Source organism: Suillus paluster (assembly GCF_016628075.1).
Source record: "Suillus paluster strain FC165 chromosome Unknown EDB91scaffold_37, whole genome shotgun sequence".
Taxonomy (NCBI): domain Eukaryota; kingdom Fungi; phylum Basidiomycota; class Agaricomycetes; order Boletales; family Suillaceae; genus Suillus; species Suillus paluster.
The window spans coordinates 213,413-240,461 of NW_024537597.1; the positions used below are offsets into that span (position 1 = coordinate 213,413).

The 27,049-nt window shown below is 47.6% G+C and overlaps 8 protein-coding genes across 8 annotated transcripts; 3 read left to right on the plus strand and 5 right to left on the minus strand.

The window, feature by feature from the left end:
• The first annotated feature begins 401 nt into the window (after positions 1-401).
• Positions 402-2,259, plus strand: EDB91DRAFT_1141584 (uncharacterized protein). Its single transcript, XM_041319014.1, has 11 exons — positions 402-654; positions 716-757; positions 814-923; positions 972-1,034; positions 1,091-1,265; positions 1,320-1,329; positions 1,379-1,509; positions 1,571-1,591; positions 1,644-1,695; positions 1,746-1,766; positions 1,817-2,259. The coding sequence occupies exons 1-11, from the start codon at positions 642-644 to the stop codon at positions 2,037-2,039; spliced, it is 861 nt and encodes a 286-aa protein (XP_041175809.1). The 5' UTR covers positions 402-641; the 3' UTR covers positions 2,040-2,259.
• Positions 2,223-3,908, minus strand: EDB91DRAFT_496440 (uncharacterized protein). Its single transcript, XM_041327470.1, has 7 exons — positions 3,482-3,908; positions 3,253-3,426; positions 3,030-3,200; positions 2,961-2,974; positions 2,734-2,903; positions 2,574-2,677; positions 2,223-2,523 (listed from the first exon to the last, which is right to left on the minus strand). Exons 1-7 carry the CDS (start codon positions 3,776-3,778, stop codon positions 2,257-2,259), a joined length of 1,197 nt encoding a protein of 398 aa, XP_041175810.1. The 5' UTR covers positions 3,779-3,908; the 3' UTR covers positions 2,223-2,256.
• Positions 3,909-5,066: 1,158 nt separating this feature from the next.
• EDB91DRAFT_1055412 (uncharacterized protein) lies at positions 5,067-5,423 on the minus strand (the record flags this gene model as incomplete). The annotated part of the gene is made up of 1 exon (XM_041313915.1): positions 5,067-5,423. A coding segment is annotated over one exon (357 nt), but the record flags the coding sequence as incomplete, so codon positions are not given.
• An 8,067-nt stretch (positions 5,424-13,490) lies between these two features.
• On the plus strand, positions 13,491-14,746 carry EDB91DRAFT_1347976 (uncharacterized protein; the record flags this gene model as incomplete). The annotated part of the gene is made up of 7 exons (XM_041325948.1): positions 13,491-13,635; positions 13,690-13,728; positions 13,781-13,842; positions 13,899-14,006; positions 14,059-14,250; positions 14,302-14,465; positions 14,522-14,746. The coding sequence occupies 7 exons, from the start codon at positions 13,491-13,493 to the stop codon at positions 14,610-14,612; spliced, it is 801 nt and encodes a 266-aa protein (XP_041175812.1). The 3' UTR covers positions 14,613-14,746.
• A 3,833-nt stretch (positions 14,747-18,579) lies between these two features.
• On the minus strand, positions 18,580-19,665 carry EDB91DRAFT_1249873 (uncharacterized protein; the record flags this gene model as incomplete). The annotated part of the gene is made up of 1 exon (XM_041323153.1): positions 18,580-19,665. The coding sequence occupies one exon, from the start codon at positions 19,663-19,665 to the stop codon at positions 18,580-18,582; it is 1,086 nt and encodes a 361-aa protein (XP_041175813.1).
• A 414-nt stretch (positions 19,666-20,079) lies between these two features.
• Positions 20,080-22,923, minus strand: EDB91DRAFT_496514 (P-loop containing nucleoside triphosphate hydrolase protein). The gene is made up of 2 exons (XM_041327471.1): positions 21,360-22,923; positions 20,080-21,311 (listed from the first exon to the last, which is right to left on the minus strand). Exons 1-2 carry the CDS (start codon positions 22,844-22,846, stop codon positions 20,372-20,374), a joined length of 2,427 nt encoding a protein of 808 aa, XP_041175814.1. The 5' UTR covers positions 22,847-22,923; the 3' UTR covers positions 20,080-20,371.
• Positions 22,924-22,944: 21 nt separating this feature from the next.
• On the plus strand, positions 22,945-23,741 carry EDB91DRAFT_1141602 (mitochondrial ribosomal subunit S27-domain-containing protein). Its single transcript, XM_041319015.1, has 2 exons — positions 22,945-23,292; positions 23,342-23,741. Exons 1-2 carry the CDS (start codon positions 22,998-23,000, stop codon positions 23,371-23,373), a joined length of 327 nt encoding a protein of 108 aa, XP_041175815.1. The 5' UTR covers positions 22,945-22,997; the 3' UTR covers positions 23,374-23,741.
• Positions 23,742-25,862: 2,121 nt separating this feature from the next.
• Positions 25,863-27,010, minus strand: EDB91DRAFT_1141606 (uncharacterized protein). The gene is made up of 3 exons (XM_041319016.1): positions 26,621-27,010; positions 26,351-26,569; positions 25,863-26,300 (listed from the first exon to the last, which is right to left on the minus strand). The coding sequence occupies exons 2-3, from the start codon at positions 26,552-26,554 to the stop codon at positions 26,247-26,249; spliced, it is 258 nt and encodes an 85-aa protein (XP_041175816.1). The 5' UTR covers positions 26,555-26,569; positions 26,621-27,010; the 3' UTR covers positions 25,863-26,246.
• Between the last annotated feature and the right edge of the window lie 39 nt (positions 27,011-27,049).

Consider the following 27,049-nt stretch of genomic DNA (forward strand, 5'->3'; position numbering starts at 1 on the left):
GCCTCTTTTCTCGTTGTGCCTGTCTCTTCTTTCGTTGTGCCTACCTCTGTTTTCGTTGTCCTTGACGAGTGCGAATGCACTGTCCTTACTATACTACTTTCATATCATCCATTTGTCTTCTGCCATGTTCAAGCCGTTTTGTACCGAAACCTGCGTACAAAAGGCTGGGGCCGTGTTTTGCTGATTTGCTATATCGGGTCATTGGTAGTGGCACTTCTTTTGATACCATTCACGTCTTATGTCCTTCGATTGTTAGTCTCCCGTTGGCAGACCAAATAGAATGAAGATAGTCGTTCCTTCTAATCATGTTCAATTATAGAGACAGACTACTGAACTAGATTCGAAAGGATCCAAGGAAGAGTCATCAGAGTCAAGGATACGTATATACCGTACTGGATATACGTAAGTTACATTCCAGTACTAAGTACTGAGTAGAAGCTGATTATGATCACAAATTGACGGTCCCGCTCAAGCTACTTCGATATAAGCGCCGCGTGGACCGTCAATTTCCTCGTGCTCAGCTTCCGAATGCGTTCGCTGGCAGTTCGGCCCGGTTACTAGATCACCCGGACCACACTCTCACCGAGCCTGTGTTTCTCCTCCCATGGAAGTTTTGAGCTAGGCCTTCTCTTACTAAAACCATGTCCACACCTGGTACTTCAAATTTGCTGGCACACATGTAAGATACTGATATTCGGTGCTTGACCAACTGTAGATCTTTCTGTTCAATCGCTGTTCGATGTGAAGGGCAAAATCGGTATGTATGGCAGTGCTTTCGCATGATTTGGATCTCTAACTAACGTATGTCACCAGCCCTCGTTACAGGCGGCGGTACTGGTATTGGCAAGACCATTGCCTCGGCACTCGTACAAAACGGCGCAAAGGTCTACATTGCTGCAAGGAAAGAATCCCAATTGAAGGAGGTAGACGCACCACCCCCCAAGCACGGTCAACGTTCTAACAATACATAGGCAGTGGCAGAGCTTAACGCCAAAGGCCCTGGATCAGCGGACTACATTGTAGCAAACCTCGGCGTATGTAGCGATCCCGGGATAATATCATCTTATGGTACTCACTCACAATACCCAAGTCGAAAGCTGGCACCGATGCTCTTATATCTGCTCTGGAGGCCCGCGAACCTGCAAAGAAATTGCACATCCTTGTGAACAACTCAGGTGTCTCGTGGGGGTCATCCTTTGAAAACTTTCCAGAAGACAAAGGGTGGGACCATGTCATGGCTGTGAACGTGAAAAGCTTGTTTTACTGTGAGTGAAAGTTCTTTCTTTTCGATGGTAACCGCTGAGCTTTCGTATATCTAGTGGCGTCCGGGTGAGCGTTCTTTTTGTACCTGATGTTTTGAAATGCTCAGAGCTGGTAGGCTATCAACCTGGCTTGCAAAGGATGCGAGCGCGCTCGATCCCGGCCGCGTGATTAATATCTCATCTGTTGCAAGTGTGTCACCACATGTGGAAGGCCTGGTTAGCGCAGATGGAAACGGGACATGGAGCTGTGCGTTACTGTATTATACGACGTGATGACGCTGATGCGATGCTGTCTTGTTCGATTGTAGACAATGTCAGTAAGGCCGCAGGTACGGACGTATCTACGGAGATCGTGTTGGGCGATGCTGAATTCTCCTATAGTGAATCACCTCACTTCAATACTGGCCGTCAAGTTGGGGCCTCAGAAGATCACGTACGTAGAAACCGCAGTTCATATTGTCCACGCCTGACCTCTGTTTATAGTGTCAACGCGATTTGCCCTGGGTATATACCTAACATATTATCACTTGAATTACGGCTTATTCCTTCAATAGGATATTCCCCACAAAGATGACAGCCTTCGGATTCAAGAACGTAGGCGAGGCAACGATCGCATCACGACAACCCACGGGTCGTGTTGGTCGGCCTTCGGACCTCGCTGGTCTCGCACTCTTCCTCGCGTCGCCTGCCAGCGCGCATGTCACAGGCGCACATATCCTCCTGGACGGTGGTGCAACGCTGTCAAACCAAGGGATTGCACCAAGAGTTAAACTATGATTCATTATTGCACGGGATGTTTTCGTTCATATACCTGTACATCACGCATTGACATCGGTCTGCCGTGGAATCTCCTGTTTAACATTCTTGCTACAGCCGTAGTACAAATCTAGTTGTCCATAAAGTCCTTGTTATCCATGACCAAACCAAGCGGAACAGCCAGAACGGGGTATGATGCCAAAGTTGTAAAGAGTCCTCGACGCAAAACCAAGCAAACTCAAGGTACAAGTGTTCCATCGCCTTCGATCGTAGTGCCATTGGATGATGTCCCGGTGGGTCCCGACCAACCTATCCCGCGCCATTTCCCCAGAGTTGCCTGTTCCAAGACTGCGCGATACATCACAGAGCTGAATCCCACACATTGCAATCCGATACACGCGACACGAAGGGCGCCAACAGCATACAACTGTCCAGTTTCGTAGACGTTCTGGGGTGAGACGTTCTTTCGGCCAGATAGAGTCTCCTTGATAAGGGTTTGGGTCGTCTGTGCCCAAGTTACGATGATAGGAATAGCGCAAAATGATGTTGGTTCACCTCGGTTGATAGAGCTTCCCACTCTTGCATGGTTAAGTCGTCCATCCGAAAAGCCTTGTATACGCCAGCGTAGTACCACTTTCCGTCCTTGTTGTAGAAGCACTCTAAACCAGATCGAGAGTGACATCAAGAAAACAAGATCAAATGCAAGACAACAAACCAGTATGCTTGTTCATGGTACCAATTACGTCCACTGCAGTCCACCGATGTGCTGTTGTTATACGTGGATTGGTGTTACACTTGAAAACGGGGGTGAGAAAGTAGCCATGTTCTTCGCGCTCTGGACACCAGTATGTTGTCAGTTGGCCGAGGACACGATAGTTTGACAAGCTAGGAAAAGACATTCATCACCCTTGAACCGGGTACATGAGTTGTATGTCGTCTTACGAGCTTTTGAGAGTCTGTATCAGATAGCGTGAATAAACTTTCTCGGGCATATATATATAGGACACTGACACCAGAAGCATTACCCAAGAATTCATGCAAAGTGTACGGCGGAGGAATGAGAATTGGGTTTAGAGCGTCATCTGGGATGTCAGCAGGGAGAGGAAGCATCGCAAGGAGTTCTTGTCTCGCGAGAATCGATTTCTCGGGTCCGTCGCCAAGCGTAAGTGGTCCGTGGATATTCTGAGGATGAAGTTATTTGATTTGGCAGAACAAGGCGCATATATCGACTTACCGGATGATCGAAGTCGACGGTTTCAAAGTAGCGTGAATCAGAATAATTTTCAAGACGTGCGCAATAGTTTGACTGAAAAGAGGGACTGAAAGGAGTAGAATCACACTGGATTTCTGGGCGGGAATCTGGCGGGGGTGTGAGAGATAGACCTGTGGAAGGACTCTTCGGGGTGTCCTGGACAAATAAACCATCGGTTAGGTTCTGCGCAAGTCGAAACGCTTTGTCGTACAAGAGGCGCTTGCCAAGGAAAAACTTGAGCTGATGTACTCCCATAATTACCGTCCCTTGGAACTGGTTGTGCAGTCTCGGGTGCAATGATAGTGTCTTGCACTGGAAGCTGAACGCATGAATCATGCTCTCTCGCCACAGATGTGGCAGAGGTAGACGGGCGCCTCAGATCTTCTAGCTCACGCTGAAGTCGATCAATCGTTGCTGCCTTTTGTCGAACAGAGATGTAAGCGTCTTCGAGGCGTTCGACAACGGTGTCTCTGGCAGCTAAAACCTCCGCCACGCGCATTCTTTCCATTTGAATTATGAGCACTAATCCAGTAGCCTCGGATGTATCCTAAAATGAACGGATAAGAACAGGAGATTTGGGTTAAATCAGTGTTCAAAACAATGGGTTCTCAAGCACGATTTGGAGGTCACCATTCGTTGTGCAAATTCGGTTACAGTTTCTACATAGTCATGGTTGTTGTACAAGAAAGATTGGGGAGTATCTGAAGCGTTCCGCGTTTCTTGATTGCTGAATGACATTGTAGTTGGTAACAAGCTTGTGCCAAGTTGTATGATGAATTACTTAAGAAAGGATTACTAGTAAGGAAGAACGCTATTTGGCTTGTAATTGGCTTGGACATGTTTGTTACCTTACATAAATAATAGGGGGCACTTGAACGAGCTCACACAAGTTCCGCCTTGCACTGGTTTTTCGCCCCGCTCTCCTGCGCCCACAGTATTTATATTTAACTCACCCGCACACATGACTATCCTATCATCATCTCCAAATACGCAGCAGACTTCTGACAGAAAGGAAAAAAAACCGTGAGGCCTGTGAACTTGTGTGAGCAAATAAGGAACTCGATGATTTCCTGATGCTGTATACAATGTCCCTGCCACTGAGATGTGTTCCAGAGGTTCACCGCATCAAGTTGCTTGAGCAGTCTAATGACACCAAAGCACCCTTGTGACACCGTCTCTATTGCGGTTAACTCGCAACTGCGACAGGTGACACACACTATTAGATACCGGATAGATCTAGAGTTGCAGTTATGTGTCGTTGCTGTAACCATTGCTACATGAATTAGGATATGAGGGCCCTTCGATTCCGCCAGCCAAATGAAAGGTTCCCTGTGCCAGTTGCGAAATGCATAATCAAGCAAGTCCTTCGTGCCGTCGATTATCTTCACCGCGAGTGTGGGTATGTTCATGCAAATTTTGTTATGATGTCCTAGCTCATTCACAATCACTCACAAATCACGTTTGGACATCAGAGTAGACAGTGTCTCAGTAGCACTGTCTGACCCGATTGTGCAAATAGACAACTATCTTGAAGATCGTCAATCGATGAATTCACAACCCATTACCGACTACAACCTTGATCTTCATCATCTCAGGGTTTGGTTCATTGACTACGGCGCAGGTGAGACGCGGTGGACGTTTAATCTACTCTTGATAAGTATTGGGGTTCGTTTAACATACATCAGGAAAAAGCTCCCACGCGAAATTCGCAGAATTACTTGGTTTTAGTCGACTTTCTCAATTTTATCACATATTATTGTGGAAAGATACATATTCACGGAAAATACGGATGTATATTAACCTACATTGAAGTAAGTATACGTGTCTTTGAAGACATTCAAAAAAAACAAGGGGGAAGTATCAAGAACATCTAAGCTCATCCATTCTGCAGGAACAGCTCCTCCCCACTTAGGCAGTAAGTGAGCACTTCGACAAATCAAAGATACAGGCACGATTGACACTTGGCGTTCGGTATCGCGAACCAGCCGTCTGACCTTGTACAGCCCAGAGTGTGTATCTGGTAAAGGACTGAAAGCCGAAAACCACTCCACATAGGCGAAATGCTGGGGTGGGGGGTTCTGAGGGTTGAAATACCGCTTCACCACTGTTTGGGGTAAAGAAAAGACTGCGTGAACCTGCACAACACGTAAATCTACATTTCTATATCAGCGAGTCATCTAAAGTGAGTTCAGGCGAGCGGCACACGAAGCGGGAGCTAGTAGAATAAATATATCTCAGGCTCTATGAAAAGACCTCTAGTAAGAGCGGGTAAAGTACCTAGTAGAATAAATATCTAATGGTATGTTAGCTCTTTAGAATAATGCGAAAAATATATGAGACTTACATCTCAGGCTCTATGAAAAGACCTGAGATGTTCTAACAACTCGTTCAGTCCTTTATAGTACGGATAGGATAGATAAGTAAATGATAAGTAAATTGTCCGTTACTTAGAGATAGACATTCCAATATCGACGAGCCTCGGCCGACGTCAACGCGTCGCCTCGTCGTACTCACTGGTTGCGTTCGTACTGTTTCACTCTCATCTTCTACGGTCCGTCTTCCATTTCCTTCGTCTCGTCGGATTCCAACACTCCCCCTCGAGCACAAGGCTCTAAGCTCATCCGAGCGCGTAGCTTCTGGAGGCAGGGACAGGGTAATGCTTTCACCTGATGTTGCTGGATGGATATATCCTTTTGGGCTATAGCCCTAAAACTAGGATACATCATTCAGTTAGATTATCCATTATCTATTATCCAGATGGATGTATCCCATGGTGGATCCCATCTGTTGCATACACAGCCGCATTTTTCGCATTTTTGAAACTCAGCTGTTTGTCATTCCAGGATATATTCATTATTCACAAAACATATCCCATTTTGGTCACCTCCTCATTGTCAGGTCTTCCCACATTATTCCCACACATCACATGTTCGCATTTTTCAGCCACACAGTGTGGGAATTACCCCACAACACCAAAAACATCGCCCATTTTGGGAATCTCCACAATATCAATTGTTCCCACACCCTCCCCATATCACTGCAGCTTCACCACCACACCACAATTGCTCCCCTTTCATATATAAGTAGTAGTTTGGTTTATATATGTATAATATAATATAATAGACCGCTTTTTTTGTCTATTTGTGTACTTGCTCCTCCTCCAGGACCCTTTCAAAATGATGTAGGATACAAAACATTTTCGCACTTTTGCCCCTTCGACAAGGAAGTGTCCTAGGGTATTCAGAACATGATTATGAGTGAATATGAAGATATTCCCAACTTTATTTGACCCTCTGAAGTGTCCTACATCAATAAATATAACACATATACAGAAAAACACAAAATATGTTCCCATTTAATTACTTGTAGATGGATAGACTTGTAAAAATGATTCCCAACACATATTCAGTAATATGAACAATGTATCAGGATCCTAGGACCATAGGACAACCCCCTGTTGCATGGTGTGCCCTCCTTCTCCTGGTGGTTTACCCCCTGTGAATTTTTTTCCTGTAGGACCGGACCTACATTGAGGTAGGGGGTCTATTTCTATATATATTTGGAGTATGTCTGTCATATAGCTAGCCCTGGACACACACAGGATCCATCTACAGGAACAAAAACATAAAATATTGTATGTTTGGCATTTTTGATGTTTTTTAGTATATTACACTTGCACACATGGTCCACCCTGCTCATTTATAATCAGTAGTACATGCATACATGTGTTCTACACTAAATACCAGCTAGATATATGGCAAAAACATGAGATCTGATGTAGAGGGGGTATTTCTACTGATCAGAAGCCTACATGGTAATCAAGCCTGTGATAAGTAATCAGAGACCTGTGATACCCCCAATATATATCCCTTATGATGTCCCTAAAGGCTTAGAAAGATCCATGAAGGATTGATGTAATGACAGGCAAAATGACATATGTGTGAAAAGTGACAATTGATATCTTTTTGCACAAAGTGTCATTTATATATGATAAATGTCAAAGATTTCATTTAAAATATGTAGGATAGATTGTAAACTACCTAAGGAACCTATACTACCTACTGCCCTGAGGGTAAAGGGTGGAGGGAAGGGATGTAGTGTAAACATGAGTTGACCCAGCATTAAAGTCTGACTACTGCTCAACTGACCATTTTCGATGTTTTGGGTTTGTGAAGTTTCCCACACTTAATTTCTTATCTATTTCACTTCCTCAGCACCCAATCATTGTTGGATTGTTCTATACATTTATATATATGATGCTGTATATATTCCAAATGTACTCCAGGTTTCTGATCATTAATATTTGATGTTTTGAAGGCATGGGCCCCTTATCAGTAGAAATAGCAAGCATATACACTAGCTCACAGCTCCAGCCTATTGTGAGCCGATCTTGGTCATAAAAAAGCAAGTATATATGCTATGCTCATTATATATGAACAGGTTGTATCATAGATGCAATGGTAAGATACTGAAACACATCAAAAATGTCAAAAATGCGATTTTCTATGTTTTTGTTCCTGTAGCAGGATCCTATGTGTGTCCTGGGCCAGCTATATGATAGACCTACCTCAAATATACATAGAAATAGACCCCCCACCTCAATTGAGGTCCGGTCCTTCAGGAAAAAAATTCACAGGGGGTAAACCACTAGGAGAAGGGGGGCACACCATGCAACAGGGGATTATCCTATGGTCCTAGGCTCCTGATACATTGTTCATATTACTGAATAGGTGCTGGGAATCATTTTTCCAAGTCCATCCATCTACAAATAATTAAATGGGAACATATTTTGTGTTTTTCTATATATGTGTTAGATTTATTGATGTAGGACACTTCAGAGGGTCAAATAAAGTTGGGAATATCTTCATATATACTCATAATCATGTTCTGAATACCCTAGGACACTTCCTTGTCAAAGGGGCAAAAGTGCGAAAATGTTTTATATCCTACATCATTTTGAAAGGGTCCTGGAGGAGGAGCAGGTACACAAATAGACAAAAAAAGCGGTCTATTATATTATATTATACATATATAAACCAAACTACTACTTATATATGAAAGGGGAGCAATTGTGGTGTGGTGGTGAAGCTGCAGTGATATGGGGAGGGTGTGGGAACAATTGATATTGTGGAGATTCCCAAAATGGGCGATGTTTTTGGTGTTGTGGGGGTGAACATGTGATGTGTGGGAATAATGTGGGAAGACCTGACATGAGGAGGTGACCAAAATGGGATATGTTTTGTGAATAATAAATATATCCTGGAATGACAAACAGCTGAGTTTCAAAAATGCGAAAAATGCGGCTGTGTATGCAACAGATGGGATCCACCATGGGATACATCCAATGGATAATGGATAATCTTACTGGATGATGTATCCTAGTTTTAGGCTTATAGTCCAGTTTGGATGTATCAATATAGCATTATGGACTCATGCTTTGGTAAAGGCGTCTGCAACATTATCTTCCGTCGGGCAGTACTCGAGTGCGAATGTGCCGTTCTTGACATGCGCACGGATGAAGTGGTATCATAAGTCGATATGCTTGGTACACGAATGAAACTTGTTGTTTGACGCAAGAGCTATTGCAGCTTGGTTATCGCAATATACGGGGGTGGGAAGTTCAACTGGTCTGTAGAGTTCGTCAAGGAGTAACTGTAAGTAGAGCACTTCTCGTGCTACCGTTGTGAGCAGCGATATACTCAGCTTCTGCGGTTGACAGCGCTATCAGCGGCTGTTTGCGTGCGCTCCATGCTACAGGTCCTCCGTTTAGCATAACAACATAGCCCGACATCGAGTGTCTGTGCGGCTGGGATGCCCAGTCCGCGTCAACGTATGCTTCGATCCCAGCATCTGTGCCTCCTAAGGTGAGTCCAAGATCGGCTGTACCTTTAAGGTACTGAAAGACGCGTTTGTTGGCTTCCCAGTGCACTCGTCCGGGGTTGCGCATGAATTGAGATAACGTAGCTACCGAGAATGCGATATCGGGGCGAGTACTGGTTGCAGTGTACATTAGGGACCCTATGGCCCTCTGGTAAGGTACGTCTTGCATGGCTTCGTGTTCGGCGTGTGTCGCGGGGCACTGGTCTGCTGACAGGACGGTTCCTATGTCCATAGGCATTTGCGCGGTTTTCGCATCGGTAAGGTAGAACCGTTCAAGGATAGTGTCGATATATGCTTGTTGAGAAAGGGTGATGGTCCGTGCCTCGCGGTCGCGGTCGACCTTAAGTCCTAGAAGCCAATTAAGTTCTCCCAGGTCCGATATCTCGAAATGATCGCGGAGTTGGGCTTTGAAGCGCTCGATATGGCTGAGATGGTTAGATGTGACCGCCATGTCATCCACCGATACAGTGACGACCATGTGCTGGGTCAGGGAACGCTTGAAGTACACAGCTTGGTCGACTTGTGAGTGTGTGAATCCTATCTTTGCGAATACCCCAGCTAACTCTTCCGCCCATTCAAATCTGGCTTGCTTCAATCCCGGCAAACTCCATTTCAACTTCAACACCTTTCTCTCATCTCCGTCCTTCAAGTACCCTGGTGGCGCCCGCATGAAGATCTCCTCTTTAACGTCCGTGTAGAGGTAAGCACTCTTTATATCAACTTGGTGGATTTCCCAATCCTGCTGGGCAGCCATTGTAAGGACGGTGCGGATTGTTGACATGTTGGATGTGGGCGCGAAAGTGTCGAAATAATCAACGCCATATTGCTGACGCTGTCCGTTAGCTACCAACTGTGCTCACAGCTTCAACTTCTCGCCTCCGGGACCTCTCTTCATCGCCAGAACGTAATGGCAGGGTATAAGGTTAGCGCGGGGAGGTGCGTCTACTATTTCCCATGTTCCCAGCTTCTCCAACTGACTTATCTCATAGTCTATCGCTTCTTGCCATTCGACCGCGTCTGGGCCATTGAGGGCTTGTTGGAGAGTCGGTTCGGGTTCTGCTGCAGCTGTGGCGAATTCGTCCGCTAGGTCTGCTTCTGCAGGGTGGAAGACCAAGGATGCACTCTCCCCCTGGTGCAGGGTGGTGTAGTATCCAGGCGGAGGTCGTGATCAGGTCGCTCTGGGGGCTGGCGGCGGTTCGAGTTGTCGTGGCGCTTTGGGCGGTGTGGAGGGTGGTTGGGGCACGACGTTCTGGACGTTACTGTCGGTAGGAGCTGCTGGTAGCGTTCTGGACTCCCCCTCGTCCGGTACGTCTGCTGCCACAGTCACACTCACCAGGCTGAAACTAATGTTTCTCTCGACCGACACTCACCTCTTCCCTGGCCAGTATACTCGATAGGCCTTGCTCTCCTCATCCAGCCTGACAAACAGTCCTTCCTCGGCCCTAGCGTCCAGTTTCCCTCCTGTCATCATGTGAATGAACACAGTGCAGCCGAATTCGTGGGCCTGCGAGAGCGATGGTCGTCGTCCATGGACCAAGTCAAAAGGGGTGTGGTCAGGAATAGCACGTGAAGGTAAGTGATTCTTCAGCCAAGTGGCGTAGTTAACCGCCTCTGTCCAGAGGAAGTTCAGGAGATCACGGGCAAGGAGCATAGCATGCGCTAGCTCTACAAGCGTGCGGTTGAGGCGTTCGGCCACTCCGTTCTGTTGTGGTGAGTCGTGCACTGTTAACTGCCGCTGAATCCCCTCTTCCTTCAGGTACTTGTTGAATTTTCGACTCAAGTATTCTCCCCCACGGTCAGACCTGAGGGTCTTGACGCGCGTCCCATCGCATTGTCGCAACAACCAGGCTTCATATGCCTTAAACGTCTCTAGCGCGTCGCTCTTGTGCGTGAGGAAGCTGACTTTAGTCTGCCGAGTAAAGTCATTGGTAAAGGTCATATAATAAAGGCTACCGCCTAGGCTCTCGGTTCTGGCTGGACCCCATAGGTCTGTGTGGATGACCTCACCGTACGTCTTCGCTCGACTTTCAGATTCCTTCAGGAATGGCTTACACATCGCTTTAGCCTTAGCGCACATGTCGCAGAACTCCGGCTTGGAGTTTGGGTCTAGGTCAACGCCGTCAATCAGGCCCTTTTTTACTGCCTCTAGAACCGCGGTTTGAGAGACATGTCCCAGCATTCGGTGCAGCTCATAGATGGTAAGTTTTGTTTGTGCGATGTTAGCGTGGTGCTGATGCCGTCCAGCGACGCTATAGAGACCTGTGATCTGGGGAATGGTGGCGATAACGCTACGCTTGGGGGCAGGTGACAAAATCTTGCACATCTTGTCCTCGAAGTGGACAGCTAAACCTCCCGCAGTGATCCTATTAGTTGAGATGAGGGTGAAGGCCATCTTGGGACTGTACAACATGTCCTTGAGAGTGACCCTAGTGCAGTCTTTGCTGTTTGGTAAGTCCAACACGACGTCTCCCTTGCCTATAGCGCTAATGGTGGATCCGTCGGCCGTATGCACGTCCTGCGCCTCTATGGGGACATAGTTGACAAACTTGGACCAATCCGGGCAGAAGTGAGATGTGGCGCCTGAATCAATGATGGCGCTGCGTCGTTCTATGGGGATGTTCAGTTCCTTGGCTATGCTAGCCAAGTTGGACGTTGCAAACGTGAAGTTCTCTGGTGGGGTAGGTTCGGAGGTCACTGCATTAGCTCCCTCCTTAGGCGAACGGCTACCTTTCTTCTGGCGTTGCTGATTCGGCCCTTGGCCCTCTTTGCCCCCTCCAGGTCTCCAACAGTCACTTTTATAGTGTCCTTTGCATTCGCAGTTGAAACATGTTACGTCTGTGCCGGCTTGGTTCGTTCCTGAGGGCTTACGGCCCTTTCCAGGTCCGTTCTTGGCCATCAGTGCCACGTTTGACCCTTTCTTGGAGGTATGACGGTCCGTGAGGAGATGATGCTTGTATTCCTCGCTAATGATGGTGATAAGTTCATTGGGGGTGAGTGCCTTCTGCGTGATCTTTGCAGCGGCATTAATGGAGGATAGGAGGGGTCTATAGGATTCGGGGAGCGAGACGAGTAGGATCACGTGAAAATTGCGATCCTCAATTGCCAAGCCCATGCCTGCCAGGGATTTGCGCAGTCTCAAGAGTTCTGAGAAGTGGACTTTGACGTCACCATTCTCTTCGCACCTCAAGTCCTGCAGCCTGCGGCGGAGGTCAATCTGGGCCAACTCGGTCTTACCTTCATGGATATTGCAGATTTCCTTCCAAATCTTCGAGGCATCTTCGAGCTTCTGAATGCGCAGTAAGAGACAATCCATGATCGTGCTGAAGATTTGCTGCTTCACGAGTGAGTCCTTCTGCAAATATTCGTCTATTTTCTTCTCTATCTCCTCGATCTCCGCTGGCGTAGGCATCGAGCCATCTGGCTTCTTGACGGTGCTCGTCATCGGGTCGATACTATATCATACTGGTCTCATGGCACGGCCATCTGCATGTCGCATCATACCTCTAGCACTGATCGCGGTCAACATCCGTTCCTTGTAGGTAATCCAATTGCTGCCGTCTTCGGCTAGCTTGGGGATGTTGAATAGCGCAGAAGTGGTGCTGGGGAGCGAAGATTCCATGGCCGTGTCAGGGCTCATAACCTAAAGTGAGTTCAGGCGAGCGGCGCACGAAGTGGGAGCTAGTAGAATAAATATATCTCAGGCTCTATGAAAAGACCTCTAGTAAGAGCGGGTAAAGTACCTAGTAGAATAAATATCTAATGGTATGTTAGCTCTTTAGAATAATGCAAAAAAATATATGAGACTTACATCTCAGGCTCTATGAAAAGACCTGAGATGTTCTAACAACTCGTTCAGTCCTTTATAGTACGGATAGGATAGATAAGTAGATGATAAGTAAATTGTCCGTTACTTAGAGATAGACATTCCAATATTGACGAGCCTCGGCCGACGTCAACGCGTCGCCTCGTCGTACTCACTGGTTGCGCTTGTACTGTTTCACTCTCATCTTCTACAGTCCGTCTTCTGTTTCCTTCATCTTGTCGGATTCCAACATCATCTTGATGTGAAAGCGGCATGCGAGGTCAGGAGGTTGCCAATGTTCGACAGGACAAGCGGTGATGACGTCTGAGTTTGCAAATTGCGGCAGGGCAGTACAGGAAATAGACTGGGAAGGAAAGCTATTGAATGTAAACTGAAAAGGAAAGTGAACAAGGTTCAACATGTGACCCTGGTCGGCTCTTGAACTTTTCAACTAGACCGTGACCTTAGCATTTTACTTTCTTCTTGTTCAAATTGTGACCCCCACCTTCGTTGACATCTACCAGAAACACGGACCAAGATGGCTCCACGAAAGTCATCAAAAGTGCATGCAGCGCAGTTACGGGAAACACGCAAAGCAAGAATGCAGACCCAACTTGCAAATCTGGCCGAAGCCAATGCGGCATCTGACAAGAGGGAGCTAAACGAACCCAGTGCAGGACAATGTGAGAACACATACCTTCTATGTGTCATACAACACTAACAAAACATTTTGAAAGCAACTCGTGCAGCCAAAACTGCGGCGCTCACAAGACCCAGTCAGTACCAATTCATAGCAGCAATAATATATATACTCACATCATGTTCTAGATTGGCCGATAAAGCAGACACGAGTCAGAGGCCTAAAAGAGCCGTCCAATAGCTCCAGCATAGTACTGGCACCTGCATTGTTCACCGCATTCACCTCTGCCGCACTCAATTTGGGAAGGCAGTCAGCCAAGCTGTTATGAGCGTCCTCGATCTTGCGACAAATTCGGCAGCCAAGAACACAAAACTTTTAGAAGATGTCAACTACATCTACCCTTGGTCGGCCGAGGTCCGTGCATGTATGATTTTTGCGCAAACCTTGAACTTATTTTTTGTTTCAGAAAGATAAATATGATACTTCAAAGCCATTCCAAGCTGAAGTGATCAAAGAAGGTGTTCGAGCCGGCTTCTTCATCACCAACCAGTACAATGATATTGGCCTCAAATTTTCTTACCTCCTTACTTCTTCGCTCTCTACGGCTCCCGATGAGTTGGAGGTTGTCGACCACATGATAGCCGGTGTTGCTACTGCTGTTTGTACTTGGTTGTTCATTGCTGCCTCAACTCATTGTGTACCATCTCAGGTTGAAGCCAATATTCTGGACTTTAATGTCAGCAAGAGCAGCGAGTTTGTTGGTCCGAGTCACGACAACACTTTCAAGGCGCACATGCTCCTTCTTCTCACTATGAAACAGAAGAAGCCACTCGAGTATCATAAGCTGGCCCATGGAATCTATCGTGCTGTCATGTACGCAGTTTTCTTAATCGTTTGTGACCCCCAACTCAATTCCCTTCCGGTAACAGTGGAATTCGTAATGTGGGACCCGCACGACTTTCGAAAGAGCAGATTATTGCACGGGTTGACTGGGTAAACATGGGTAGCGAGTCTGATTAGTGTTTTTTCCGTCCTATTTCTATCCGTCTGCTGCCACTACTAGTACTGAGTCTAATATGCTCCTTCATGTCTAGCGATTTTTTCCATCTTTTGCTGCTACTAGTCCGCTCCTTCGTGTTCAGTGAAACCTCCCCGCTCATTAGTCGTTAACGTAGTATCGTATGTCGAGTCTGAATGACAATATAATGTTTGTTTCACCTTCGTCATTGTGATATCGCTTGAGGATAATCTACTACAAAGATTTATTAATACTGCACACTTGATTGCATTTTATTGCACTTTTTCCCGCTTTATTCCAATAAAGGCGTCGGGGGGCTGTTGTTTAGTTCATAAATGTCCCTAATGTGAAACATGACGATAAAATCCATTAAAACCCAATAAAGCACCGTCGTTTACACAAAATTTCCCTATTTCTCAGAAGAGGTTTTCCCTGATGTAGCTTCCCACATTGACTCGGACAAGCGCTCTCACAATGAATGCTACCAAGCCAATATTATTCCCGCGCCAGAGGTCATACTTGGTCATCCATGGTCAGCTCCCGTCGACATCTGGTCAGTTGGATGCCTCGTAAGTTTTACTCAGCCGTCCTGTTAATATTATTCCTACTCAAACTCTGCTACCAGCTCTTTGAGCTCGTCACCAATTTCCACCTTTTTTGCCGGCTACAATGGCCCCTATTCTGCCGATTTCCACGTGCAGAATGTGGTTGAGTACCTTGGATCGTTCCCTCCACAATTTCTCGAAGCATGCTAAATTTTTCGATTAAAATGCTCAATCTTGACTTTAACTGGTTTCTGCTCTCTGACTGACATGTCTCAAAGGTTCGCTTCTTTGGGCCAAGCCTGAAGATTTCAACCCAAGCAGTCTTGAAGACATCCTAAAATTTCTGGAAGCAGACGACGTAGTATGCTTGGCTCCATTGATGTGTCGTTGTCTAGCGCTAGATCCTGCTTCGCGTGCGAGTGCGCTGGACCTGCTGAATGACAATTGGCTCCAGGACGTGTAGCAGTCACTGATACAGTCACATAGTTAGTATTGTATAGTGTCAGAGAAATCCCATCATGTTTGCAGCGCTGACGTCACCCGATGACTGGGCGGGACGATGGTGCAAAGAAGACAATTAATTTGCACAGACTTCCTGCAGATACGGGCTCGATATAAGACCTCTGATATTACTTGAGCTAGTACTTCTGCGTGAACAAATATTGCGCCTGCCCAGAAACGAGTTCTGCTAGTGATGCTTAGAATGGTCATTGGCTACGAGCAAAACGGTACTAATCAAGAAGTATATCGAATGCATGCGAGGACTCACCGGTCCTCACAAACCACTTGAAACAAAGCTTTTCACTTAATTAAATATAGAAGCGTGTAAACAGCTAAGGTACCGCTCTACTAATTTAGAAAGGTGGGGGTACTAACACTAGGTAGACGAGCTGATCAGGCTTGTTGCAGTAGTTCCCGACAGCGGGTTCGAGCTGGCATTAACCTTGCCAAGCAAGATATTTTGCTCCACGCGAAATTGCCAATAGACCTTGCTTCACAAGGTATACGTAGATCTGAGCTAGGTGGCCATCTGCTGGCATTGCAGACTCGGATATCATCTGTTCGAAAGGGGGGGGGATAGATTCTTCGCATAAAAGCAAGCCGTCTTCCTACTATCCCCTTCAGATTTATTTGATCATATATCACATCCTCCAAACAATGCGCTTCCCCTTTGTCCTCGCTGTTGCTGCTGCTTTAACAGCATCAATATCCGCAGTATCAATACCTGCTAGTGACCCTGCCAGTGAGGAATGTCCTGCATATTGCTTTACGAACAACTGCTGTCCTGGACATGAATGCAATTGGCTTGTGAGTATGAGTGGTTTGCGTCCTGGATTTAAACACATGACTCACTGGCGTGGTAGTGGGTCGTCTTTATATGTGTCAATATATCGAAGTGAATAACATGTCGTGACAATGAGTCATCTTTTTGCTTTCACATCGGTGCAGTATGGTTGATGGCACGGCGCGTGAGCTACTAGTAGTTTGTTGCCGAGTTGATGAACGTGCTTGCTTCTGAACAAATTTCATTGCCGCTCGAGCGATGGAGATCTTGGAATAGAGGAAATATCAAATACATGAATACATAGAATTATGAATATGACTGAAGTACTTACGACGCAGTTTTGTAGTCCCTCGACTACCCCCTTATTGCCTCAGATGGGTCCCAGATACGGCATGCGACCAAGGCGTGAGTTGCACGAATGTGAGTATGAGTAGTTTGCTTTGCACCCTGGATTCATCACTGTCCCCACCCCTTGCGCTTTGCAATACTTCCCAGTCCGATGAGCTAGCATCGAGTCATGTTTCTGCTTTGGCATCAGTGGTGCTGTGGTTGATGGCACAATAAATGAGTTGTTCTTTGCTGACTTGGTCAATATGGTCGCTCTTGGAGTCTCGACAAATTGCACTGCTGAGGTTTGGGCAATAGAGGCTCCTGGATAGAGGAGAATCTCAAACATTCAATATGGTATTGACATGACGTATGATTGTTTTTTGTTCTTCATTGAATGTTGAAATTAAAGCCTCATGATACAGACATGACGAGCAACTCACGCCTCGGAATCCCATGCTATCCAGCTCTTCGACGTCTTTCCCTAGGTTATCTTGCCCCACAGCCTCTCTCTGACTGCTGATCATTACCTTCAAGTCAACAGCACATTTACTACAGAATGGTCTTTGGCTACGAGCGTGGTGACACGAGCCCACAGGGAACAACCATGGTGCTTGGAAGTGCACCAAGGAGATACAGGATGATCTTGATGCACGAGGAGTGGCTGTTCGTTATGGTCACTGTGCCACCGTCCCACGTACGGGTTTTAACAAACCGTCGCATGCCTTTGTAGACACACTCATGCGAATTCGAGGGTAACGATCTGCGGTTAAGTTGATGGATATAATTGCATCGGTGAAGGACAATGGTAGGCTGGCAATCGTCATCAGTCGCAGCCAAAGCGTCGATGTGTGCGCGCAGGATCACTTTCTCTGCTCCGATTTGACGCCGACTTCCTTCATAGAGATGATGTTATATCCTAGCAATTGCAGGTTGTCGAGAGTATCTGTGGTACTAGGATGAAATGGTCATGAACCCAATATGTGTTAGGTTGCTCGTCAACCACTGATGTGTGTACGGTCGAAGTCGCAAACTACCATATTCTCGTCGACATCAAGGATTCTAGGGCGGGACAGTCGAGTGTCCGACGCGATGAGTCGGATGCATTGCAGGTTAATATTTGACACTATTTGGCTTGACCTGTTTTACTTCGTCTTCTCAAAGGTCTGATCTTCCTTCCGAATCCTTTCTACTCAAGTGCCCGCCACCTTGGATGCGGCTGGCACAAAAGAGGCGGCGAGTAACGACAACTAAGTGTGTAATACTAATAGACTATTTGTCATTCTTTTCCTTAAACTCTAGTTTAACCATCAACAAAAGAGACTGAAGCATATGCTGCCCGAAGCATGTATGTTGAAATATAATGCCTAGTGTATGTTTTAAAAGCTAAGAACGACATGTATGCTTCGGGCTCTTTTGTTGATGACATGACATCCTTGCAGTCCTGAAACCCTGCAGGAGTCTGATGACCCAGGATCCAGATGCACGAGCATTGCTTGATCAATGATCAAGCTGCTGGCTCTGTAGCATTGAGCTCCAAGAAGTGCAGCTACTGGTTGTACCTCAATGCCACAGAGGCAAGAGTGGTCGTGTTGCGGGACTTTTATTTGGAGCTCGTGGCGGATGGATGAGCGCTGCGCACTGCATTGGTGGATGCTGCCTCCTTGAATGTCTTGGTAAATCATCGACTGCTTCTAAAGGAGAGGCTTAATAATTAACGCCCCATCTCATGATAGACACATGAATTGAAATAAATATGACATATATATGGGACGCTGAAGGTGATGGCGCAACTATGGAGTTTGGATTGACCTAGCCACTAGAAACGTAAGGAGGAGAAACAATCCCCCTCCCTTTCTTTTTGATCACCCATCCATCCCAACCTGTCCTCGTATCTCGATCCACCCTTGTGTCTATTGTCCTCCCCGCGAGTACAAAACCGACATCATCCACTCTGTCTATGACTGTGGCAACAATCAAAGCTGCAGCCATGGGCGCCCAATCTTCGGCGACACAGCTCAGCCCGCCGTGTCCGAAAGCAAGCGGTTTCATCTGGGCCGCATGATCGTGCTGAGGATAGAAGCGCATCGCACTGAAGGTATTCGGATGCTCGCCATATACACAAGAGCGATGTGCAGCTCCGATGTCAGCCATCTCCTGCGGAGCGCAGAACAGCCGCTTCCACCAAGGGTGTCCGCTTTTGCGCACGATGTACCGCATGGGTGGGTGCAACCTGAGGACCTCGTTGATAATGGCTTCTACACTCGGTCGAGTGTTCTTGACCTTGAAAGTACGGAATTGCTTTTGGGTGGGGTTCTCACCGAAATCTAGGAAGGCATTGTGTCTGTCTTGATCTTCACTCGCGTAGGCCAACGTGAGAGCAACCAGGCGCCACATAGACTCATATGCAGGAAGAATGGTTTCCAGGGCCTGAAGGGCACGGTGACTGCCGACCCATCTACAAACACGTTCCCTCATGGAGTAAATCTCCCCGCGATAGAGTGGACTTTGCCGTGAGGCGTAGTCCGAGTGGTGGTTGAGTGTATTGGTCATGAAGGCGACATCGACAGGGGAAAGGGCTCCAGGATCCACATTATAAAACCCAGTAACTATGATGCACAGAGTAACGCTTTGTATGAAAGCGGTGAAGTCGACCTCCCACCTTGGGAGGAACATCTCCGTGGATGTCTCCGCGCATTTTGCAAATCTTTTCCATCCCTCCGGACGTTGTAGCGGACTGACAGAATCAATCAATTTTTTGGCGTCTTGAACGAAGTTGTCGTGTAAGGAGGGGTCGAGTACTGCACTCGAGGATGTAAGAGCGAAGTGTTCATGAGGGTGGATACGGGAACGGATGTCGGCTGCATGATCGGTGTTTCGCGGTCTCAGCATCGCCATTACAGCTTCAGCTGTGCGGTGCGTTCGAGTTCGGGTGAGATGACATGCCCCGAGAATCATGATAACCAGCGACCAAAAAGCTGCCGCTACCACTATAGAGACTACCATGAGTGAGTTCTGCATTCACCAGTCCGTTTCCGCTGGTTATGTGCGAATGAGACGATCACCCATGCGGCATCCGCGTGTCCCAATATTCCGCCGCGGCCACTGCACGAAACACCTGCCCGCAGGACTCCAGTATCCCACTTCTTTGGCCCGCCTCACCGACACCGCGACGCAGTGGATCGATGAAAACGTATCTTCCTTCGTGTGAAGTGAGTTATTAACACTTTTCGCTCTTTCGGATTGCAAAATGAGGCTGCTTTGCATTCGCTAACGAACTTTTTCCTTAGCCCAATTAAAACTACGTGGTTATCACGAGTCGTCAATGAAAGTGGCGCGTCATTGAGAAACTCTGCAATATATCATGTCTTAACCACGTACAGACAACCACAGTGCGACATTCATTGAAGCCAAAATTGGAAGGCCTGAGCTAGATGCCGGGGTCTTCTCGGAGAACTTTCTTGTGCCCTTCAATGGGACTCGGAGAACTGAATGGACCCTTCAATTCATTCCGACACGTCTGCATCCATGATACCAAGCGGGAAACCTGCTTCAATGCTTTATGTAGTTCGATTTGATCCCCAACGATCTCGGGCTTCCAACATTAACCGCGAGAGCTCCGCTTTTGTGAATTCAACAACTTTGCGTACTTCACCGCCAACTCTCGGTTGCTCTCCTCCTGCTGGCGAGCGAATGGAGTACGACGATATTCCACACCGTCCTCGGCTTCTGGACGAATCCTCAGTCCAAAGTTAACGGGCTGTCTGTCTGCAACCCTCGTAGACACGTTCCGCAGACACCAATCAAGGGCTTTCTCCGTGCGCTCCTTAAGGGCGTAGGCTTCCTCCGACTGGTAGAACGCCACAGGGAGACGATAGCTGAGCCAAAGATACAGCACGAGCGATTTGTGGAGTCCCTCAAGAGTGATGAGTGCCTGGGATGGTGCACCAGCAGAAGACTTGCCGCCAAACATCATGTCTTCTACACTCTCCAATAACTCTATATATGGACCGACTCGGAGGGCGTCCATGATGGGGACTCGGATCACGTCGTTGTATATCTGACATAGGCGAGCTGTGAATTCTATAGCGAGGGGATCTCGCCAATTCATGGGTGCACCGCCGATGAGGAGCTTGTCGTATAGCTTCATATTTTTGGCATGGGTTTCGACGAACTTGGATCTTTCCTCGACTTTGGGGGGAACGAAGGCACGGCAAGGAGGGCGGACGTTTGAGACATATGGAGCCACCTCCATTAATGTCTGATGTGAGGCATCGACAGGAAGTGCTTGGAGAACACTCTCAGCCCAAGGCAATGTAGGAGAGATGCCTGCAAACATGATAGGATCTGGTTGGCACGAAATTGCAGAGTGAAGCATGGAGAGATCGTGTGCATGGAGAGTGGTGACAAAGCCTCCAGGTTCACCATGCAGGCCGTAACGTCCTGCACGCCCGGCAATTTGCTTGATTTGGGAAACTGATAGAGGACGTTCGGTGGTGCCGTCGAATTTATGCAGGGTTTCGAAGATGATGCGTTTGATTTTGCTAAGCCGAGTGAGACGGGTGATAGGATGAAGGGTGTGGGGAACTCACAGATTAAGTCCCATGCCGATGGCATCACTTCCGATCATCACGTCATAGCCGCTGTGTGGATTGTTGAAGAGCGCAGCCTGCTCCGCACGGATTTCGGGAGGAAGTCGCCCATATGCAACAGCGCAACGCAAGCCAGTACTCCCTTCTACCTTGCGCTTCAGCGCGAATATGCCGCTCCTTGAGAAAGCGACAAGACAATCGCCCTTCTGAACTCTACTGAAATCTCCCTCCAAAGATTCGTCTTGAACAGTGAGAGGCGTCAGACGCTCATAACGATTGATGAAAAGTTCATCATCCGTGTCATTTAAGAGCGCTTGGACGATTGGGACGGCAACTTCTTCGCCACAGAGATGGAGTTCTTCGGCAGGTAGACCCAACACAGCAGCCGTCCATGCAGATCCCCGGTCTGGGTCAGCAAGCATCTGGATCTCGTCCACGACTGCCACTTCCACCGGAAGATTAAAAGACGTCATCTCTACTGTGCAACTCACGAGACCGGCATATTCGGAAACGATCCTAAACTCTTCTCCGGTACGGAGATTGCATTCTCGTGCGTACTTTGCTTTCCCGTCTTTCCGCACGGTCGGGCTGGACACCCCGTCTTCGATGATATCCATGTTCGTGCTGGTGTCTGGCTCAGAGTCGGGGTCTGGGTCCATCCCGAGGGGCACGATCTGGCCCTTGTTGAGCCGATCCCAAATTTCGTGGGCGAGTAGGCGCAGCGGACCAGAGTAGACGCCGGTCTTGGCTGCTGCAAGCGCACGTAGAGCCATATGCGTCTTCCCACTATTAGTAGGCCCAACGTGCATGATGACCTTGCGGCGCATAGAACGCGCTCTAGGATAGAGATCTGCAGGGTAAGATGTATCGGCGGTGGAGTATAGGTGCGATATTTGTTCCAGTGTACTCCGCTGCACTGATTTGAGGAGATACTCTTGTCGCTCGGGGTCAGAAGCCCACGAGTAGAAAAGTTGAGTGAGAATCTGGTCTAGTCGGAGTCCTTGATTGAGTTCTTTGGTGGTAAGAACAAATCTCTCCACATGAAACTTCTTCTGCTCGACTGGGTCTTGAAGGAGCCCGGAGTTGACTTCTCGGGCGAATATTGAGAGGAGAGGCTGAACGTCTGTGCGTGGTACCCCGAAGGACTCCAAGCGACGGTGAACGTGGGGAAGATCAGCCCATTTTCGCGCCTGTTTCTGCATGATGGAGAGTGTGTCACTGGCATCCCGTGCCGAGAAACCGTCGAGGATGTGACCCTTCTTTTGCTTCATGACGTGTTGAGGGTTGGAACGACCGACATTTTTGAAGCTACCACGTTGATTACGATTGTCGGGAAAAGGTGGTGTTTCTGTTTGTGAGGAATAATACGAATCTCTTGGTTGACGCGAAATATTGGAGCGAAATCGACGGAAGTGGACTTGGCTGGCTTCTAGCCAACTTTCAGATTTTATGGAGGTCGAAAGGAGAAGGCGACAGCGAGGTAACATATTAAATAGAGTTTAAATTGAAAACTTCTACGCTGGCTTTATGAGGCCATTGAATAAGGTCGCGTCTTGGAAAAAGCGGTTGTTTGGTGATGTTAGGATCAGAAGGTTCTTCGCTCAAAAGTTGACCTTCGAGCTCATAGCTACACCAGCCATGGCAGCCGCCGCCATTCGTCCCATGCGACTTGCTGCGTTAACGCAATCGCGCTGCTCCATATTCCAAACTGCGTACAACCCTACGTCAGCACGTACCGGAGCCAAATACCTTCGCGCACGACTTCGCGGGCCTTCTATGGTCAACTACTACACGCCAGAAGCCAATATTGCGCAGATCATGAGACAATGGTCTGAGTTGGAGATGAGAAACGATGCAGAGGAGGAAAGGTTACAGGATGTGGAGGACAAGAAGAAAAGAGGGAAGGGTGCACCGAAGAAAGCCAAGGAGAAAGGTAAGTTAAGACTTTATGGCGCATTTACACGATTAACATTGCATTTTAGGCGACAGTCGCAGAGCCAGCAGGAGGCGTTGATAGCCGCCTGTTACATTTTTCTCGGTTGCTGGTGGTGCTTCTTATAACATGCTCAAATTTAATTAATCACTGCACATGTCATGCATGCATGCAGTACCCATCTCTGAGCCATGATACGAAGACCAAGTATCATGAATCATCCCGCTGCTTGTCAATCCCATTCATTCAATCGAAATATCTCTCGGAATCTCCATTAAATAACCACAGTGACCCATTTCGGTTCCCGTATCGCTGGTTCATCGCTTCTTATCACTGACACTCATTCTCCCAAAGTCTGGTTCAGTACTAAGCCCTTCCTCTAGTACCGGCTCTTCGACCAACACTAAGTTATCACGCACAGTAACGGGGACATCGTCAGGATCCGAGAGATAGCACGCCCCAGCTAAGGTGATATAGTGGCAGCAGCACTCCACAAACCAGAAGTTCTATCCATTTTCGCAGCTCGGTATCCTGCAGACAAGCTCAAAGTCGACTTTGTCACGAAGCAAGAAGACATCTATGGGGCATTTGCTTGCACCCGTGAGGTGGACGGCTAGATGTGGTGTTCGATAATGCGCGCTATGAACTCTTCATGGAAGCGGAAGGCATGCCTATCGACAAAACGCGAATGATTGAGACAGTAACAAATATCACTTCCATCCATTACACGTGATCCCACTGACGTCGCAGTAGTTCCCGACAGCACATTCGAGCTGGCACTTTCGCAAGGTGACATTTTGTTCCACACCAAATTGCCAATAGACCTTGCTTCACAAGGTAGATCTTAGGTGGCAATCTGCTGGCATTGCAAATATCATCTGTTCGAAAGGGGGATAAGTTCTTCACATAAAAGCAAGCCATCTTCAGATTTATTTGATCCTATATTACGTCCTCACATCCTCACAAACAGTGCGTATCCCATTTATCCTCACCGTTATTGCCGCTTTGACGGCATCAATATCTGCAGCATCAATACCTGCCAGTGACCCTAACACTGAAGAATGACCTAGACTTTGCATTGATGGTAGCTGCTGCCCTGGGCGTGCATGCCAAAATCCTGTGAGTATTAGTTTGCGTCCTGGATTTAACCACATGACTCACCGGCGGGGTAGTGGGTCTTATATATGTGTCAATATATATACAGAGTGAGCGGCATGTCGCGTGAGTCGTGTTTCTGCTTTCGCATCGGTGCCGTATGGTTGATGGCACGATACGTGAGTTACTAGTAGTTTGTGCTGAGGATTAATGTGCTTGCTTCTGAATAGGTTTCACTGTCGCTCGAGCAATGGAGAGCTTAGAAGCGAGGAAATCTCGAACGCTCGAATACATAGATACTCTGTTACGATGCAGTTTTGTAGTCTCGTTGTAATACTAGTGGTTTGTGCTGAGTTGATCAACGTGCTTGCTTCATGAACAGATTTCACTCTCGCTCGAACAATGGGGATCTTGGAATAGAGGAAATCACAAACACTCGAATACATAGATACCATGTTCCGACGCAGTTTTGTAGTCTCGTTGTAAGCTTGAACATAGAAGCCCTCGATGGCAGTGACACGACAACGACTCCCGTCATAGGCGCTGTTTGCTGGCGTCATGGATGCATTTTTGATCGGGACTGAGACGCTGGGGTTTATCACGACCCCATAGATTGGTAGTATATATGGAAAATCGTCGTTGTCGAATTGAGAAAGCTCAAGATCCAGCAACGGCACTTGTGAGATCTGAGTAGTAGGCTATGATGCGAGTTATACTGGGGAGGACTCGGATCTACTAGCTTCGATGCCCTCGAGTAGAGTTGCAACCAGTCTGGACTAACGCCTTTGAGGTGTTGGGAGGTTGACGTGTGTCTGGGGACATTTGGGCTTGACCAACTTGAAGCAGAAGGAACGAGCTGATCGAGGACGAGCTAATCAGTCCTTGTTGCAGTAGTTCCCGACAGCGGATTCGAGCTGGCATTGACATTACTTGGCAAAGTGATATTTTGTTCCATACCAAATTACCAATAGACCTTGCATCACAAGGTCTATCTTAGTTGGCAATTTGCTGGCATTGGATACCATCTGTTCGGAAGGGGGGATAGGTTGATCACATAAAAGCAAGCCGTCCTCCTACTGTTCCCTTCAAATTTATTTGATCCCGCATCACACCCTCACCAACAATGCATTTCTCCTTTGCCCTCACCGTCGTTGCTGCTTTGATAACATCCATATCTGCAGCATCAATACCTGTCAGTGACCCTGACAGTGAAAAATGTCCTGGATTTTGCTTTACTCACGGCTGCTGCCCTGACGATGAATGCTTCTTGTTTGTGAGTATGAGTCGTTTGCGTCCTGGATTTAACCACATGACTCACCGGCGTGGTAGCCCGTCATGTTTTGTTTGTGAGTGGGTGGCATATCAGACTCTTGACCAGTCCTGTTAAACCTATGAGGCAAGCCGTCGATAGACGGTTTGCTTTTGAACGAATTTCACTGCCGCTCAAGCAGTGGTGATCATGGAATAGAGGAAATCCGAATACATAGAGTACCTGTGGCATGGTATCGACGCCGCCGAAAGTCCAGGCGTCGTTTGTGACAACCTACGCAAAGTGTTCCGGGCCCCACCTGCAAAGTCATGATATGTATATCGCACCCATACATACATTCCGCTTTAAAGTTGTTGCTTAGGTTGCACAACCAGATCTTCTGCGAGATATACAGGCGAACTAAGTATCAGCGATGGGTTCAGTACATTTCGCTTGCTCCATAACCAGGCGCCGGTAAGTATTTACTCTGCTTTGGCCGCCTTTGACGTCTCTTGTAAGCCATGAAGCTGCAAAAAGGAAAAATCCGACACTCGTGCTGATGGATCCTGTGTAGTATGGCCATGCAACGCTCAAGAAGCGAGGGCATTCATCATGTCTCGGTGGCACGATGGGGACAGTCATGCTCGACGAGAAGGATGAGGACCTGATTATAAAACGGTTAGTTTAGGACGTCGAGAAGAAATAAAGGCTCACCCCTTCCTCTTCCAGTTCAAGACGAATTAGAACACAACCGTGTCTGTCAGGAGCACGGAACTGGACCTGGTATGTACCAGGGGATCCAGGGACAGGCGGCAGAGAAGTGCGGATGTGAGGGTCGAGCATCGAAAATTCGAACTGCAAGTCGTCGATACTGCTGTAAGGCGTCCATGTCGAGGTCTTTCTGTCGTATGAAGACATGTGCGTTGTGTGTACCTGATACAAGACGTCATATTACGATCCACTAGACAGCTGGAGACAACTCACATCTTCGGAACCTCAGTTTCGTCAACACGGTTATGCTCAGTGCTGCGTCTGCGCCAGAGTCGTTGGTGTAATCGGCTGCGAAGCTCTCCGCGGGTGTGCGGAGGATGGGAACGAGCATTGGGGTACTGCCAAGCGCATGAGAAGCGCCGGAGAGCCAGACCAGGGGGATACCTGGGATGAGGACGCCATGTGAGATGACGGAGACATGGGTTGTGGTTTAAGTGGGGGTTGAGTCAGAGCGAACGGGGTGGAATGAGATGAGTGGAGTCGTATGTAACGTGGCTCCTCTTGTATGCTATTCTTGGAGGATGTATCAATCTAAGCCGCAGGCGCGAAAATGTGAAAGCCAACTTAAGGAAATGAGATAAATGGTACAACCTCGTTCGAATAAGCCAGCGAACTAGCGTTCGTTTTCTCCTTCCTCATCCT